This window comes from Akebia trifoliata, chromosome 16 (genome assembly GCF_017979445.1).
Source record: "Akebia trifoliata isolate Shusen 1 chromosome 16, ASM1797944v1, whole genome shotgun sequence".
Taxonomy (NCBI): Eukaryota; Viridiplantae; Streptophyta; class Magnoliopsida; order Ranunculales; family Lardizabalaceae; genus Akebia; species Akebia trifoliata.
Genome location: NC_141390.1, coordinates 15,255,184 through 15,275,031, shown reverse-complemented (window position 1 = coordinate 15,275,031; position 19,848 = coordinate 15,255,184). Strand labels below are relative to the sequence as shown.

The 19,848-nt window shown below is 34.9% G+C and overlaps 1 protein-coding gene across 2 annotated transcripts; it reads right to left on the bottom strand.

Moving 5' to 3' along the window:
• Positions 1-185: 185 nt before the first annotated feature.
• RIN4 (RPM1 interacting protein 4) lies at positions 186-18,820 on the bottom strand. Of its 2 annotated transcripts, none has more exons than XM_086427514.1 (4): positions 18,569-18,820; positions 2,655-3,233; positions 630-821; positions 186-532 (listed from the first exon to the last, which is right to left on the bottom strand). In XM_086427514.1, the coding sequence occupies exons 1-4, from the start codon at positions 18,572-18,574 to the stop codon at positions 503-505; spliced, it is 807 nt and encodes a 268-aa protein (XP_086283640.1). In that variant the 5' UTR covers positions 18,575-18,820; the 3' UTR covers positions 186-502. The 2 variants fall into 2 exon arrangements, with proteins under 2 accessions (XP_086283640.1, XP_086283641.1); XM_086427515.1 differs by having other exon boundaries at positions 2,655-3,230.
• Between the last annotated feature and the right edge of the window lie 1,028 nt (positions 18,821-19,848).

The following is a 19,848-nucleotide window of genomic DNA, read 5'->3' as shown; positions in this document are numbered from 1 at the left end:
TCCAAAGTTTTCCTATAAAAAAGCTTTACATGCAATAAGACACATTCCATTAATGCATCATAAAACAAGATCGATAATAAAAAAATTAAAAAAATATTCAGAGAAGATCCGAACTCTGTAAAAAAGAACTCTATCAACCAGAGGTAAGTACGTGCACATATTCGTAAAGAATATTACACATGGCATGAAGGAGAAAGATATCATCCCATTGTAATAGTGACATATCTAAGTAGAATACAAGAATGTGGATATGAATCTGGTTTCTGTAGCCAAATATAATTGCAAATTAAAAAGGTAAAAAGGACATTAAGGTTCAGAGATTTAAAAAAGAAAAAGAAATGAAGAAGTTTCTCCATCAAAACCTCAAGTTTATTATCACAATTCATAAGCAGCACACAAGTAGCGACATAAAGAATGCATTTTGAAGTAGTTAGTCTGTATAGAGAGCTTTCAGAGCTATTTACAAACCCCACACACCATATGCAGTCATAGACATGAATCATTACTTGCTCCATGAAAAGCAGCAGCATTTCTGAAAGGAAACAACAGCATAACAAAGTAATTAAAGAGGATGATCAGGCCAACAAGTACAAGAATATATGCTGAATTGAAATGATAGATCCACGTACCCCCGAGTTGTTTCTGTTTTCTTGTTTGTGACTGTTATAATAAGCATTCTCAGACGTTATGATTGGTACTTTAGCTGTTCCACTATGCTTCTCTTCCCTCACCTTGTTGAAGATGTGAGTATATCCGTCAGCTGATGCCGGGTTGCTCTCATCCCACTCACCAAATTTGGGTACAGCGGCACCTTTATCAGGCTGCAACATCACAAATCACATCATGCGTCAAATGTGAAACAAGCTTTCACAAGTTCGGACATATATGAAAAATCATCAACAACAGAGTCCCCAAGGCATTCTTGTGTCATATATCCAACACCAAATCTTTGGACCCAAATATTGAAACCATTTTTTTGACACAAATAAACACACCGTCTTCACCACACATCTTGAAGGACACTGGTCAGGTAGGTGCTAATATGGCAGGAAAACTGGAAATTGAGGTACCAACCTTGAACATGGTTTTTTCCAATGTGCGGTCAAAGATGGTGTCAGCCAAGGTTTTGAAACTAAAGCAGTAAACTCAAAACTTGACAGATTCTATTAAATCCGATTGGATTTCAAGTAAACTTGGGCTACTGAGTCAATTAGTGGATACTCGCCACATCGACTCGAAAATGCGATTCCATTGATTTGACTTGGATCACCAGTTTAAAAAAACTTTTTAAAGAAGAAATCCCTCCGCTTCCACTCTTAATAATAATTTGAAATACCCATTAGGAACCAGGCCAGGAAGAAGTGGGGTTTGCTTGGTCAGCTTCTTGTCCTCGACTTAAGAGGAAGATTTAGATATGATACCAGGGTTTTGAGTTCAAACGTCAATCTTTCTTTGTTTCTTTTTATAAGTTCAGTTACAACGGAAAATGATTAGAAATGTACAAGATCATACCTCAAATCTTTTTTTTTTGTGTTCAGTTAAGACTGAAAATGATTAGAGGTGCAACAATTGAAAATGACTAAACGAAACCCATCTGTACATTTTTAATGACTTAACGAGTCGATTCAACTCGGCTGGACTGGCATCCAATTGTCTGACTTTTCGAGATTTAAACATCGTGTGTGTATGTGCGCGCGAGTTTTAAACATTTTGTGCGTATGTGACACGACGTCTGGTGGTGGGGATCATATAGATAACATATTGGACAATCCACAATGAGTTTTCCACACCATGATGATTATCATCACCAAAATCAGGCCATTACAATGTTCAGACCATATGAGAAGTTGAACAAAAGAATCAATATATATATATAGGGTCAGGTTCAAGGGCCATATGAGAAAACTTTCGTTTTTAATAAAATTTTAAAATATGGGTTAGAAATTTTGGATTGAGCTGATTTTTTGTGAGGATGATCTCTATGATGGGAAGATCATCCAAAAAAAACATCAGCCCAATCTGAAAACTTCTAACCCCATTAAAAGTGATTTAGAATGTGGACCGTCGATTTTTTACCAATTTTTATCACTAATTTGTAAATCACTTTTGATGGATTTAGAAGTTTCTGATTGAGCTGATTTTTTGTGAGGATGATCTTCTCATCATAGTGACCATCCTTGCAAAAAATCAGCTCAATCCAAAACCTCTAACCCTTATTTTGAAAAATGAAAGTTTTTTCATATGTTTTCTCATATGGCCCTTGAACCGCCCCCATATATATATATAGATATATATATATATATATCTATATATATATATATATATATATTATATATATATATATATTTATATGGATAAGAAACAATATTATTTGATGGTCCAGATTTTATATTTTCAATTCGACTTCTCCAACAAGTTTCTATGTGGATCCCTAACACCAGACATGACTTTAGATGTTAAGTTTTACGCTTGTGTGCGAGTGTACATGGATAGAGATTATGATGGAGTGTGCTTCACTTTATGGGGAAACATGCTTTTCTTTGCTGCCCCATGAAGTGTGGTACCCCGTCGTAGATTATCTGTCGTGCACACATTCATAATGTGTGTAGCAAAGTATGCATTAAAAAGGGAAGAGGGATCAGAAAAATGTTTACAGTTTCATCGCCTCGACCAAATCGGGTTCTTCCAGGGGTGTTTGAACCTACTACCCCCCCGTGGCTACCTTCAGACACTCTTCTTTCCCAAGAGGGAGAAGAGACACCACTTCCACTGCCACTACCACCGCCTCTGCCTCCTCCTCCAACCCTAGGCTGATAATGTGGGTGAAGAGGAGACTGCTCAACGCTACGGTCGGACCCCCCACTATGTCGAGCAGCCCTTTTGGGAGTGTCCCCAGAACTTACTCCGTGTTGTCGCTGATGAGATGATTCAGTAGTAGTGCCTCTCCGACCACCTACACTGTCCCCCCCATCTTCCCTGCTAGTTCGGCGTTCATGCCTCGGCTTTACTACTGGTACCTCTGGTTCAACCCCGGGGGTTCTAAAAGGAGGAGCTTCAACCTGGGGTTGGGAATTATTATCATCAGAAAGAAAATCAGGGTTGTCTTCAGGATCATTTGGATTTATCATCTTTCCTCCCCCGCCTTTACCCTTCCTGGCTTTGTCGAAATAGGCCGTGTAGGGTACATTTTCTTCACTCTCCCAGTTTCCAAACTTAGGTACATGTGAACGCTGCTGCAACAATATTAAAAACGACTTTTATTATTTCTACGGAAAATCTGTAAAACATTCATTATCCAAACAACAATTATAGTAAGGAAAATTCAGGCAACAAACAAATGTTGGATAAATCCCAACTTTGAATTGACCATGGTATGGACATACTTGATTAGATTGAGTAGACTTGATGACTTGTACAAATCAAATTACTTAAAATGTTAAATAAAGAGAGCTTCTATTGCCACATCAACTTTTGCTAACCCCACACCAAATGTGTGCTAATTCTTTGGTGATTTACATATGAATTAATGTGGCGTTAGCAAATCTTGGTGTGGCAATAGAATCTCTCTAAATAAACCTATAAAATTATTACTTTCACAATATACCAAAATAAAAGATGCCATGACTCAACCAGCTTACTATACCACCAAGTTATACAAAAGTGAAAGGAACTCATTAAATCAAGACCGTTTTCCGCTAGCATAGAGTCTAAATCTGCAACTCATGAAACCTGAAAAATGGCTCTACGATAAGCCAATTCACTGGATTTTCCAACTTTGCCTTTAAAGCATAGCTGACATGCACGTTAAAAAATATTTTTTCATACTCCACGATGGCATATGTGAAAATTAGGTGTTATGCACATTTCTCCTTTTCTTTTGATTGTTAAGCATCTACCACATAGTACTCCAAAAGTACACCTCACTTTAACTAACTGAAAAATAATCTGGACCATGGTGAAAGACCCAAAACCACTAATTGGTTTCTGATACATCAGGTAACTAGGTACCCATTGACACCCTTGCTTGTAATCCATACTGTGAGCCTCCGAGTCGTCTCGTTGGGTTCTGACCCAATGACACTATTATGTGTGTAGGGAACCCTAACATAGCTTGTATTTGTGCGTGCCACCAGAAGTAACAAAGCATGGTATCAGTAGCAGGTGTACACAACCGTAAAGGCTTTGGTTAGTTTGGCCACAACTAGTACGCTGACCAATTTCTCTGTTATTGGATACTCCACAATCGTGACCATTTACCAAAATGAATATATCATGTAAGAACAACACTTATCTAAATACTTAAGAAACCTATTTACAGCAATATCTAGAACATTTTTCCCATTGAAGTCAGTAGATCAAATGGACTTTAATTCCTCCCTACCTCATTAAAATCCTTTAGATTGTAGATCTGGTGCCAACATAAAATATGAAGGGATCAAACTTTTAATAGCTGAGAGGTTGTAAGTACTACCAACTAAAAAAAAATCTTACGATTGGAAAAAATAGGCTAAAACTTTAAGTTTGCAACTGTAGACACCCCAATTTGTCCGGACCAAGCCCAAGAGCTCTTGAAGTCCAACAAAGAGAAGCCCAATTCAAAAGTTTTCAATTTAACTAAGTGGGGCCCACCTTGGTGGATCCCAACTCTTCAAATCAACTTTCCAAAGCTTAAAAATAATCTAGGCCGTGGGTTGCCCATGGCCTAGGCTAATTTTCCTTTGAGTCGATGACTCACCCATGGCCTTAGCAAATTTTACATTGAACCTTAGGTAAGTCATTGACTTCACAAACATAATTTGAACCCTCCAAAGGTCCAGACAGTTGGTTTGTTATCATTGAGATTTGTGCACTTGAGTGCTGCAGATTTGCTCAAGGGGAATTGACATTTAAACCCTCCTAATCTCTTGTTTTCCAAGAAAACTCCAGGTAAATTTCACTCTACCCTTTCTTTAATGCTTGCATAATTACTTAAGTTTGGCTTTTGAGTAAATTGTGCTTTTCTCCCAACCTTGACATTTGATCACTCTTGGTCACCCCAAATAGCCAATTACTCTTCTATCATTAGTTTGTTGAGATTCTATTAAGGTAATTGACTATTAAGCCCATCCTCTTGTTCTCAACTCAAAGCCATTCTTCAACAAATCCTTTGACCAAGTTCAAGGATTTAGAACATTTTGCTTATCAAAGAGAATTCCTTAGAACTTGTGCACAATGACCTTTCCTACCCCAAATTTGTTGAGACTCTATCAAAGCAATTGACCTCTAAGCCTTTCCACCCTTAAACAAATTGCATGTCATTGCTACCCAATTCAATAGAGTTTGACCACATTCAAAGGGTATGGACACTTTTGCCAGAACCTTGAGTGTTTTGATACCTCTACCCCTTAATGATCATGATTGGTAAGAAGACTCAAGAAGGTGCAAAGACCATCAAGGACAACTTGGTTGAGGGCATTTGAAGTCTTTTGTTGAGGTTTTCTTGGGAATATTTTTGAAGTTAAGGTTTTTGAACACTTATATCCTCAAGGGTCTCCCATGAGCCTATAAATAGAAGACCCATCCAAGGCAAAAGGAGGAGGCAAGTTAGAGTCACAAAATTCTGTCAAAATTCTTATTTAGAGCATTCTAAAGAGAGAAATTCTGTCCAATTGTTCTCTCATATATCCTAGAAGCCTTGACCAAGAAGAAGAAGAAAAGAAGATAAAAGAAAGACAAGGTGGGGAGGACACTTTTATTTTATGTTTTTTTTTTTTTTCTTATTGTACCCTCAATCCCCTTCTTATCTATCCCTTTCTTTACTTTTATGCACATTTAAATTCTTTCAATGTAGTGTAGTTGTTTTATTTTCAATGGCATAAAGTAAAAGAGAGTAAATCTTCACCAATTGAAGTGATCTTCCTTTTCCAAGTCCATAATAAACTCCATAAAGAGTATTTAATTGCATAACTAGTTGTCTTTATTTCCTTTAGGTTCCAAGCAATTTAAATTCCAAAGTTTAGTATCTTTCTTTAATAGCATAAGGAGGAAGAGAGTAAACATTCACCATGTGAAGTAATCTCCCCTTTTTGAGTCCACGAATAAGTTTCAATGGAACATTGGCATGCATACACATTAGCACACACCATTTCTTTTATTTTCCAAAAGGGATGATTCAAATGTGTAAATCTACCTAGATTTATCCTTAAACTCTAAACCAACAAAAACAGTCCCTAAATGACACATTTTCATGCATAAGGTGAAGGCTCCCAAGTGGATTCATCCAACTCATGGATGTATTTATAGAGCTAAACCAACAAAACATGCTCCTAAGTGAGCACATAAGTAGGTAGAAAGTGCTTGAGGTCCAAAAAGGAGAAATCTAAGAAGATTTGCACCAAAATCACAAGCCCGCAAAAAATTCCAGCAAGCATGTACTTTCATAAATGACTTGCTCATTGAACTTCTTTGCAAGTTTAGAGGCCGAACTATACTTCGTTTGATTCTTAAATGCCTACTAGTTTTTCCTAACTTCAAAAAGACGAAAAAAAATTAGTTTTCTACTTCACTTTGGCCGATCTTTGGTAACTACCAACTTGATGGGTGAGACAAAGTGCCTAACACCTTCCTTGTCTCACAACCGAACCTTCTTACCCTTTACCTCTAGATGAAGATTAGATTTAAGTCACTATTTGCTTGAAAAAATGAATTTCAAAACTCTTTTATGGTGTCACACCTAAATTTATAGATGGTGGTGACTCCTAAACCCACGTAGATGAGGTCAGAACCCTTTGAACCCCATGTATCTACAACAACTTTATGTTACCAAAATAAATTAAGACAATTTAACAACCAATCAAAACATATTATCCTCATGGATACATCATAGCAGCTTATGAGTCATACAACCATGGTGCAAAATTTCGTTTCATTTCAGAGTGTTTCGACGGAACATTCCGGTTTCAGCCGAGACTAGAATGAAATATTGACGTCAAAACATTCAATGTCTCAGGAATGTTTCGATCGAGAATGTCTCAATTTTTCCCCCAACCAAAACATTGCCCCAAGATGAGATTTTAAATTTTGCATGCAACTAAGATCTATGGGGACTCCAATTAGGTGTGTTACAAAAATCTCCATATTTACTACTCATTCAGCTTGAACGTCTTGATTGCTAGTCCTCATTCCAAATGTTCCACCACCTAAATTAGACAAATAACTAGCAAGACCACCAAATCCACCATTACAACAAAATAGAGAAAGAGATCCATCACGTGGCAACCAACAACATAACTAGATGTTATGCACTTGTTATTAAGAGCTAAAAAGGAAGCAAAGTGTTGAAACATTATTAAAGCATATATAAGTGCATGTGAAGTGATAGAATGAAATGACTCTTAACTGTCCACTCCAATCAACCATATAACTACTCAGGGATTGTTGCATGAGGAAAGGTGAAGGATTTGGACGAAGACCTCTATGAGAGAAAGAGAGAGGGAACAGGATAAAAGGTCTGCCATGTGGAAAGAAGGTAATTCCATTTTGTTTGTTCTCTAGAACCCTTATTTATATAGCAAAAAACAATGACATGACCAACATACCTCTCATCCAATGACCTGAAATAGACGACAAATTCTTTGTTGAAAGGCATAGAATGTGGTGTCATTCAAGTCATGATAATCCCTTGGCCTCCTAACCTAGGTCCTTTTGCAAACCTTGTTTGGCTACCACATTCATTGTGAGTCATGTGGCATATGCATAAGACATCATTTTACACCATCTACATAAAGTAGTAAGTCAAAACATAAGATTTATGATGATTTCCCATTTTTTTTCTTTTAGAATAAACCATTGACTAGGCATTACATTGAAGCAGTAAACGGATTTCAATCAAGGGAAATGACCTTAATATCTCTCCTCAAATTTGCGGATGATATATTTTTCTCCTTGAAACCTTGGTTTGGAAAATCAGATATCTTAGGTGTGTTTTTCAATGTTTTGAAGTTGTATCAGGCAATCTAAGCAATGAGTTATTTGGTGTATGAACAATGGAGAATTTAGATTCCATTACGTGAATCCCTTGGGTGTTAAGATGGAACACTTACCCCTACCTGGTAGAAATTATGTTGGGAGAATCCCAAAAGTCCATAATGATAATGTACCCAATAGTTAAGTGATTTGAGAGGCACCTTGTTTCATGAAAGAGGTTATACCGATCTAAAGATACCGAGTTCATGCTGATTATGAGTACCCTATCTGTTATCTCTATTAACTACTTCTTTTCACCATGCAGACTTGTGTAATCAAGAGACTAGAAAAGCTAATTGATGTAGGACAGTGCAAACTTAACTTAAGATGATGATTCTAAGATCAAGAATAATTACCAAGAACAATAAAATTCATAAAACAAACTAATTCCACCAGAGATTATTAAAGAAAATCTAATAAGTAATTAAAAATGATTCCTAAGCTAAGTTAAAATCCTATAGAGCTACTCCCAAATACTAAAATGAGGGACCCTAAGGAAGGTAGGACTTCCAAACTAACTTAGGGCCTCAATCTAATACATGTGAAGGTTTTCTTAAATGCAATCAAGGGTTTCAAGAAAATATTTTATGCTCAGAGGGTTTTATTGGCTATTGTGACGGTCTCAAAAATCACAATTGGTTATCTGTTAAAAGGCTCAATGCAAAGTTTTGCAATTATGGATATGTTGTAATAAGGTTAAAGGATTGGTGAGTGTGTATTTGATGAGGTGGGAAGGTGTGCAAGGATTTCTCGATGATGGAATTAGGGCTTACAAAGGGTTTGGCCAAGAAAATGGTGGTTATGAATTTCTAGACAAGTTTTACTAACCAAAACAAACAAGAAAAAAAGGAATCTAGAGAAGAAGAGAAAGAAGATGAAGATGGAAGATTATTACCTTGGCATCACACCATGAAAAGTAATCCTAACATGGAATCACACCAAGAAGAGCCATGGCTTCACACCACATATCCTATTTTTGGATGAACTTGTAAGTTTTATTCAATCTCTCATAATAATAATCTAGAATAATGTCTCTACAACTATTTATATAAGACTCAAAACCCTAATCTAATATCAGCCATCTAATTAACATAGCAAGATCTAATGGTTGGGAATAAAACTTAAATATAACAAAATAAAAAATAACATCTATGTCACGATCCAAGCTTATCCCCATTGAATTTTCAGCCTACGAAAACTCAATAGAAAGACATGATAAAGTTACAAAATTGCCCCCCAAACATCTATGCTATGACCATGGACAAACATAACATAAAATTAGCCTAAATATTAATCTTAATCACTAAAATAGACCCTCCTAGACATAAACTAAATAAACATAAAATTTAACCAATGACCCACTGTGGCCCATGATCTAATGTCCTCATCACTACTAAGGGGCATCTTGAGTAATTGAAGCCATGTGAACTAATTTTCTACACTATATGACTGAGAGAATAGGTTTTGAAACGAAGTTGAGAAAATGGACTAAGAAATATATTTCCATAGCCTTCTTTTCCATCCTCACAAATGGTTCCCCAATAAAGCACTTCAGATGCTTTAGAGGCCTCAATAAATTAGAAACCATTTTCTCTATTTTATTGTGGTTGAAGCATTGGGGAGAATAGCATCTAGAATTACGTAGAGTTAAAGTCTATAAGCTTATGACATGGCTAGAGAATATCGGAAGACATCCTGCCTTAATTTTGTTGATGCATTACTTTTTGTCTGAGCGTCACCTTCAAAGCTCAGGTTTTTAGGTTTGAATAAATAGCAAGTATTGAGGTCTTAACTTGATGGATAGGAGAGCTTCCTTCAAAGTATCTAGAGGGCTGTCTTTTGGTGTTAGAGATTGGTCTAGGGATGTATGAGACCCAATCACCAAAAGGTTGGGTAGGCAGGTGGCTTCATGGAAGTCCAAGTACCTTTCTAAAGGGGGTGAGTTAGTTATGATCAAAAGTATTCTCTTTAGTCTCCCGATGTACACATTATTGTTCCAACCTTTCATCATTATTCAAAAGAAAATCATAGATATCATTTAGTGGATTGAAAGGTATCAACCACTCCTATAAATAAAGCTGGTTAGGAATCAAGAAAATCAAATTGATGAATTTGTCTTTTTTGAGGAGATTGTTGTGGAGATCGAGAGAGGATAACTTGTGTATTTGGAAGGAAATTATGGTCTCCAATATGGAATTATTTCTATCCCTGTCAACATTGCTAAGGAATTAGGAAATTGATCAGGAATTTTTGTGCCATGATTTGAAAGACAATCATTTAGTGGACTAGAGGTCACTAGTTCTCCAATGAATAGAGCAAGTTAAGAATCAAGAAAACAAAACATATATATTTTGCTTTTTTGAGGAAATGACTGAAGATTTGAAGAGAGCTCTAGTTTTGAAGAAATGTATTACTCCAAGTAGGGTATTAAGAATTTTAGTTTAGAAAATCAGGACATTTTGACCTCCTATGATTGAGATGTTTGGAAAGGCATAATGAATGCTTATCTTGATTTTGTGAGTCATTAGGTACAAACGGGCTGAGGGAACAAAGCCCAGTTTAGGAGGACCTTTGGAGTGGGTTGAAGGGAGAGGATGCTCCCTTGAATGATGAATTCCTTACTCGCTTTGCTCTAATAGATAGATAAAATTATTTGGTTCAGGATTTTCTATAGGAAAGACATTTCTTAGAACCTATGTTTTCGAAGATACTTGAATGATTGGGAAATTGACTAAGTTGATAACTTGTTACTAAGCCTTATCATCTATTCTTTATCCCTCTCAAAAGACGAGAAATGCATTTGGTCAAGGAATGAATAGTTAGTTAAGGGTCTGATCATTCTACATATGGGGTCCAAGATCCCTTCTAAATTTCCGTATTTATCAACCATCTCTTGCTTCACTACGATCTTACAAGAAGAGTGTATGCTTCCTTATTTATTCAATCTGGTACCTGTTAGATCTCCCAAGATTTATTTATTTTTCAGATCTTTTTCGCAACTAGAACTTAGATGCCTTCTATTCTCATAAGGGTAAGGCATGGGGGTTCCTCTCCTATATGGTCTTATGGGATCCTTGGAAATAAAGGAACATAAAGAGTTTTTTAATATAAATCTTCGAAATCCACGAAATTATCCTTGATATCAAGGCTCTAGTGTTTTAATGGGCCAAGATTTTTAAGGAATGTGAGCCCTTTCTTTCTTTTTTTCAAAGACTTTGGCGTAAGATGGGAAAATATGTGAATGGAGAAGGATAGTTGTTTTGTGCCTTTTTTACCTTAGTAAGTCTTACCAACCTATTAGTTTTACTTTCTCTTCTTGTCCCTCTTTATTTCTCTTCATTAATTATTTTTGTTCCTAATTCTTTTCCTTCATTAATACATTCTATATTTGTCAAAAAAAAAAACTATCCCTTGGATGCCTAGAAGAATTTTTTTAATACCAAGGATTGTGGAGGCTTGGGGATTAGGCAATTCAAGGATAAACCGTCCTAAGGAAATGGTTATGGAGATTTGGGGTGGAAACCAAGTGCTTTGAGAAAGGGTTTTTGTTACATTCTATGCATGGATCAAGATAAAATTGAATGGTAAAATAGCATTCCTATTTCTCACCCTAATAAAAGGGATAAGACAATAACGATATTAATGACGATGATGAAGTGGTTTCATTTCATTCTTATCTTTCTAGTATATGATGATGATTAATATAGGAGAAATTAAGCCTTTCTTTTTTCCTTGATATAACTGGTTCTTGCTTCATTTTTTTGTTGAAATCAAAATAAAATGGAAAGATACAAATGACTCCAGCCTGAGTGTATTGTTGCACAATGCTACATTACATCACTGTTGGTTACCCATACCTTCACCAATACACAGATGTGATCTCCAATAATCTTTCAATAGACATTCCTCACTAATACAACCAAATAGATTCTTACCACTTTAGGTTCACACACACACACACACACACAAATTCCAGTGTACACAAAAATTGTTTTATATTTTTTTTGATAATTCCAAAACGGATTATTTTCAATACTAAAAGAGAAGAAAAAAAAGGGGTACAAGTCTGTATATCGCTTGCACATGGTTTTAAATCTCATCTGAGACCAAGATGACTCGTCCAAGTCATCTCGATATACTCCATGAAAAGGACGGATAGACAAGGCGTCTCAGTTGTGCCGAATCTTGCAAGATAAATGAGATGTCTTGGCCAAGAATCTGAAAATCTCATCCGAATCAATAAAGCTTGACCGAGTCAACTAGGATTTTGTATATTTAATTAAATAATTATTTTTTATAATTTAAATACATATTATCTAAATAAAATATGATTTATGATTAATCATCTTCTAAGTAACATTATTTTATAATAAAAAATTATAATTATTTTCATACAAATAAATAATTGTAAAACAAGTCAAGGGTTTATCTCATTTGAGACAAGTTGACTCATCCATGGATGAGATGATATGTTAAACTAAGTTTTGAAACCAAGGGCAAGCATAAACCATCATCCTGATTGCAGTATGCATCCTTTTCTTAGTAACACCAAGGAAGCTTTTAGGGAAAATTGACTTGAGTGAATTGCAGCTCACTCCTTGGATGTGCATCATACCATTGGTAGGACTTCTTATAGTAAGCCTTACTAGATCATGATAAGGACATCAAAACTTGAAGAATAGATTTTATTTTTATTTAATTTTTTGTTTTAAGACTTTATTTTTATGTTTTTTAGGTTTATTTTCATGTTTCATTGGCCCATGGTCTTAGTACAATATTTAGGGGTAGTTTGGTAATTTAAGGATGTCTTTTATTTAAGTTTATTAGGGCTACAATTTTAAGAGAGAAAATTACGAAAATTAAATTATTTTATTCAGTATTTTAGTTTTATTAAGACTCTTGGTTGATTTTCCCTATTTATAGATTGTATTAAGATTTATTGACAAAGAATGAATGAAAAAATTAAATTACAAAAGTCTCTGTTTTCTTTTGAATGTTGGTGAATTCAATGCGGTTAATTGCATGGAAATCATTGAGGTGATTCCAAGGTAAATATCAATTTTTTTCTTTAATCTTTTTCTTCGATCCATCTTTTCTGCATTTTTTTGTTTATTTTTTGAGAGATCAAGAACCCTCTAATCCTTTCAAGAAAGCACTCATAAAATCTGTTTTATTGATTCTTAAATTTTTAATTTCTTGAAATCTTGAATGTTGAATGTTGAATTCTTGATTATTAATTCTTAATTCCTATAAACTTCAACCTTTATTCCTTTCCCATTTTCTTTAACCCTTATTTCATTAATCTCTTTTCCAAATCTACCCTATACTCAATCACAAAGAAGTTAGATTCAAATACACTTCCAAGGTCTCTATAAGATTAAATCCTTACATTAAACATCTGCATGCAAACATAGAACACTTTAATATTGTAAACCTGTTTGCAGCAACATTTATGAACTTCAAGGCCCGAGTTTCAGTCCTCATAAGATCAACTATATGAATGGTATACTTGATAGCTAAAGTGTAGAAATTATAAGGATTGGTAAATCCTCTCCTTCCTCTCACAACATAAACATTAATAGGAGGGACACGTAAAAGAAAGGCATCAGCACCATTAAAACACCGTATCATATATTCAGTCAGCTTTTGGATTCAGTTTCTGATTTGTCTACAATAAGCTAGCTAATATCACACCAACTTTTACGTATTACACCCCAATTTCTTAAATTATTTATCACACCCCCAATTAGAGATTTTACACTCTTCAAACATTACAAAGGTTTGGCTCAAATTATAATCTCAACATTACACATTATAACACACGTTCAAACAATTTCAATAGTCGTTTAAAATTATGATTAGGTTGCTCATATAAAATCCAAAACCCAAAAACTAGAAATCCAGCAAAAACAAAGAAAATGAGAGAGCTTCTATTACCACCCCAACTTTTACATATTCTCAACCATTCACTTTTTTTTAAATTGGGGTGTAATAAACAAAAGCTGGGGGTGCCAATAGCAGCTCTCTAAAATTACCTACATAGATTTACATAAGTTTCTCCAGTAATTTGAATTAGTTAGACAATCTATAAATTAGAAATGATTACAATCTACAATATATACTTAGGGTAGGGATCCGTTGACTCCTAAGAATGACTCTTAAAAAAAAACACATATCCCAACCCTTTAAATGTAAAATCCAATGGTTAAGATTTATCCTCAGGATAAGTATCTCCGAGATTTGTGTTATCAAGATACTCATAAATCTCAACCATTAGATATTTGTGTTTAAAGGGCTGGGATCATGTGTTTCTTCCATGAGTCATTCTAAGGAGTCAACGGATCCCAACCCATATCTATGGGTAGCGTTCATTTGTTAAATTCCTAGACAAAAGTGTTTTGTCTTATATAGGATACAAGTTTTGGAATGTGCTGATTTTTGTGAGGACGATCTCTATGGTGGGGAGACCATCCTCACAAAAATCAGCCCATTCTGAAATTTCTAACCCTAGTTTATAAGTTGAAGAATCGTGGACCGTCAATTTTTAACCGTTAGTTTGTAACCATTTGCATGGGGTTAGAAGTTTTCGAATGGGCTGATTTTTTTTGTGAGAATGATCTCCTCACCATAGAGATCACTCACAAAAATTCAGCCCATTCCGAAACTTTTAGCCCATATAAGACAACTTTCTCCAGGATTTTGACTATTGAACCCAACTGTACATATATATATATATGGGGAGTGCGGAATGCTAATGTCCAAAACCTCATAGGGACGTTAGCATTGTCCAACACGTTTTTTTTTTTTCAATAATACCCCTCCTCATTTTGTCTTTTAGTGAAAAAAGATAAGGGCATGTTAGTCTTTTACACAATAAAAACTTTATTATGCTATTAATAAATACATTTATTCTGTTAGCATTGACTGCCAAAGCATTTAATACAAAAAAGATATTTAATTCAAAATACTTAAATGCTCATAGCATTTATTATGCAAAGCATGTAAATGCTCATAGCATTTATTGTGTAAAAGACTAATACACCTTTGTCTTTTTCACTAAAGAAAAAATGAGGAGGGGTATTATTGAAAAAAAAAAGGATTGAATACTAACGTTCCCATGAAATATTGGACATTAGCATTCCCCTATATATATAGGGTTGGGTTCTGTAGATAACATTATAGACAACGTGTTTTGTTCTAGAGATCATTCTCACAAAAAATCAGCCCATTTTAAATTTTCTAGCCCTAGTTTACAAGTTGAAGAATGGTGTACTGTTCATTTTTTATAGTTAGTTTGTAACCACTTTCCATAGGGTTAGACGTGATTCCTCGTTGGTGATCTATCTTGCTTGCGAGACTTCCGGTACTCAAAAATGAGAAAGCAGCCAGTTTAAGCTTTAGAATGAGCTGATTTTTTGCGAGGAAGATCTCCTCGCTATAGTGATCATCCTCACAAAAAATCAGCCCATTCCGAAATTTTTTGCCATATAGGACAAACCATTGTCTAAAATGTTGTCTACAGAACGCTATCCATATATATATATATATATATATATATATATATATATATATATATATATGGATATCAGATGTCGTATACTTGTATCATACTAAATCATACACTAAATGTGCAACCACACATGTCGAAGTCTAAAAACATCATAATCTAAAATGTGAAATGTTGATGAATTTGAAGGCGGATTTAATGGAAGCATGGTCGTAGTAGCCAATTATGAGAAGAGACGAGGTTTTGAGGTGTGAGTGGGGTAGTAGAACTGGCACCTCAGATAGAACTTCTATCAACTAACGGCCAAGTGATGTGGCCTTACCAAAATAGTTCATATAACTTCTCACAAATGGAGACACATGGGCACATTGGCCAGGACACCTATCGATCATATCCATGCTATTCAACAAGTAATCAATCAATTGTAGAGGAACACATTATATCAACTAACAATCATTCAAAAGCTAATAAAAATAAGCAATTGAATTATATTTTTTAGGGAAAATTATTTAAAGGACCCTTGAGGGAAATTTCTTTCTAATTAGTCCCCAAGTTTTAGGGCTTGTTCTCTTAATAGTCCATTTAGTAAAACTTTCTTTTCTATTCAGTCCATGAACCCCATTCACCACATTTTGTCATGATTGAATGCCCTAATCATTCGATCTCACCGTTTTTGTCCAAAAGAAATTGGATTTTCGGCATCCCAATCAAGTTTTGGAGACTCCATTCCATCAGAAAGGATTAAAGAAGGAAGAAGAAGCCATTTGCAAGGGTTTTTTCAAAAAAATTATTTGCTTTAGGATGAAATCAAGGAAGGTTCTTTTGGTTTGAAATCATCTAGACAAGTCGTTATCTCAAGTTTTATTCAACTGTTACATGTATTTTAGTTGGAAAAATGAAGATGGGTAGGTTTTACTAGCATCGGGTTCACCACTTTTTATTGTCAAGTTCAACATTTTTTAAAAATTGTCGAATTCAACAATAAAACATGACGAACTTGACAGTAAAAAGTGGTGAACTGGACAATAAAAAGTGGTGAGTTTGACAATATAAAGGTTGACCTCGACAATAAAATAAAAAACGGTGAGCTCACCAATAATGAGGTACCATTAAGAAAAGAAAATCTTACTAAATGTACTATCAAGCTACTACCAAAAACTTAGGGACTATTTAGAAAGAAATCCTTCCGCCAGAGTCCTTTAAGTAATTTTCCCCATTTCTTTTATCTTTCTCAACATTCCAGGAGATGTCCCAAGGGTCTTGAACCCATAGTTCAGTTGGTTGAGACGTATTACAATGCAAATTGAGGTCTTTGGTTGAAGTCCTTACCCTAAAAAAAGGGGGAGAAAAAGAAGATAAAAGCAGAGGTCCCTGGGTATATGTTATATGCAGAAGGTGTAGCAATGGTCGATGAAACTAGGAAAGAATTAAATCCAAAACCGGTCTTTAGAAACTAACAGTTTCTAAGATAAGTAGGCTATGAGAATATATGTAAGTGTTGTAGTTCAGTGATATTCCTTGCGGGTGACCCACTATCAGCCACAACCCTTTCCAAGATTACAATCTTGGCTTCAACTTTTGCAAGGACACTCCTAAGGATAATATACTAGTTAATATTGATGTGAAAGATATACCACAAAGAAACAATACTATGTACAATTATATGTGATGATAAATGGATTAGGGCGAATTTGAACCATAGAATTAGTGATGGGTGGATAATATGGAGGAACACTTATAGAATATTATGCGATCAACATATATCGAACAAACAAAATATATTTAAAAAAATCCAAGAAAGTTAAAAAAGATCATAAATGCTTTACAAAGTTGAATGTTGGGCAGTCAGGAAACAACATATTCATATAATTAGTGTACTTACATATGAGAATTTTGAGATGAAAGAGTGGTAAGATTAGATATATATAAAAAAAAATTAAAAAAATAAGGACGATGTTAAAGAGTTCAGCCATAGGCCCAACTGGAGATAAAATAAAGGAATGAAGATGGAGATGGTTTGGACATGTATAACAAACAACAATGACAATATTATGAGACAAAGTGCTTTCAAGCAAGTTGAAGGATCTAAAAAAGTAAAGAGGAATGATGAAAATGAGAAGATAAAAGTAGTAAGAAAAGACAAGAAGGCATTCATGCCCCCAACCGATGACATGGCTCACTTCTAAGATAGAATTGAATGGAGACATAGGACTCATGTTCCCATACCCAATATTTTGGCTATGACATAGATGATGGATGATTCCTGTCATCACTCAAGAGTCGAGAACAAACCATAATTAATTAAAAAAATATGAAAAAAGAAAAAGAAATAGTGACCACAAGGAAAACTAATGTTACATAAAGTCATAAATTTAGATAACTTTCTATTTCAGTAGAAAGGGAAACCAAAATCACAACATATGAGCATAATTTATTCAACTTAATGGTAACAACCCATAGATGTGAAACTGTGATAAAATCTTTCTCATTTCCAGGAAAGTAGAAGGAAAATAAACAAAAAGCCAACATGAGATTACTAGCAAAAATCCAGAATATGTTAAATCAGCAGAAAATCTCAACCGAAAATTGCACCAAATTACTAGCCAGAGCTTCAACTTTGAAATAGTACACCCCATTAATCAACATAAGTCACAACATCAAACCTCATGAATCGACCAAAAGCTAACTAAACAAATAGTAAAACCCAAGTAGCAAACGACCCAAACAACCGATTTCTTCAGGTATCAATCAACCAGATCCACATAATAACTCAAAAATAAATCAAACCCATCTCAGAATTCCAGACAAACCCACCACCAATTCAACTAAAAAAAGCAAAACCCAGATGGGAAAAACTTATTGAAAATTATTTATCCAAACCAAAAAAGTAAAACCCAACGTGAAAGAACAACAATAAAAGAGAGAAGAATAGAATCCAAGCCAACCCAACAAAAATAAAGAAATACCAATCAAATTTCTCTAAGTTTCAACGAAACCCCACATCAGAAATCATCATTACTGACCCCAAAAGTAAAAAAAAAAAAAAGTGAAACATACCGCCATTTCGTCTTCTCCAAGCGTAGGTTCCAATCCTTCTGCTTAGACAACCTCCTTTCAAAAACACAAAAGATTCAGAAATTGTTTTAGAGATCCTCTTCTTTCACAGAAACATCCGAAGAAGATCCAAGAAAAAGAAGAGAGAGAAGACAGCCTATGACCCATTAACCGGCGCCACCGGTTCTGTTTGACCTTTCGACTCTCTCTACTTCTCTTTCGTCGTCGGTCCTACTTCTCTCTGTTTCCAAAGTCTTCTCATCTTATGGTAGACGTGTTACATTCATTATTTACTAAATTACCATCTCTCTCTCTCTCTCTCATTTGCGTGCCTTGAGCGTGACAGTAATTGCGGTTAGTGCTGACTGAACATTTTCCTTAAACTAAAATAAATCGTTGACCTCATTGACTTAACTTAATACAATTAACTTATAAATCACTTGCCCATCAAATGACCATATTACCCTTAACTTGTATACCCACCTTTCATTCCTTATGACGTGTTCTGACTTTGCTGGTCTAATAATTATATGCATCCGGGTGAAGGATTGAAACCCTCGTCCAATGCCTCAACATTTGTCACGTAAGTCACACTTATCTTGGATTGTGACTTACGTGGTATGTGTTGAGGTGTGAGAGTAGAGTTTCAATCCTTCACTTTTGGTGTAGGGGCAGAGTCAGGATTTTCTTTTAGTGGGTGTAAATTTATAGTTAATTGGAGGGGAAGAGGGTAAAAATTGGAGGAAAATAAGGGAGTGGGGGCAACAAGGTCAAACGGAACATGTCAATAGTTCAAAATGTAGGAGTATCTCAAATTTAAGCATAAATTCAAGGATATCTAAAATACTCAAAAAAGTTGAGTGGGGGGCAATTGCTCCCAATGTCTCCTTACTAACTCCACCCTTGCCTAGGTGCATTTGATCCCATCTCTAATTATAGTTATAACAATTCATTAAAGAGAAAAAAAAAAAAATAGATTTCCTAAGACTCACCACTACTTTTGATAGATTAATTTTTTTAAAAAATTAGGGATACATTTTTTGGAAGAGTCGTGTTAAATTGGCTATAAAAAGATACTCAATTGATGTAAATGTGCAAATAACCACACATTTTTTCTTAAGATACACAAGAAACAATATATGATTTTGTGCACATTCTACGTCAAGTGAGTGAGTTTGAATATCTTTTTTCTAGTCATTTTAATATTATTCATTTTGAAAATCCTTAAAAGAATTTTTCAGGTAAAATTGTTCAATTGATTGAGAGCCTCAAAATTCATTTAG

Coding starts and splice junctions, on each gene's coding strand:
- RIN4 (XM_086427514.1), bottom strand. Junction 822..2,654: donor TTGGTCGAGGCGATGAAACT/GTAAACATTTTT, acceptor GTGATGTTGCAG/CCTGATAAAGGTGCCGCTGT. Junction 533..629: donor AAAACAGAAACAACTCGGGG/GTACGTGGATCT, acceptor GTTTCCTTTCAG/AAATGCTGCTGCTTTTCATG.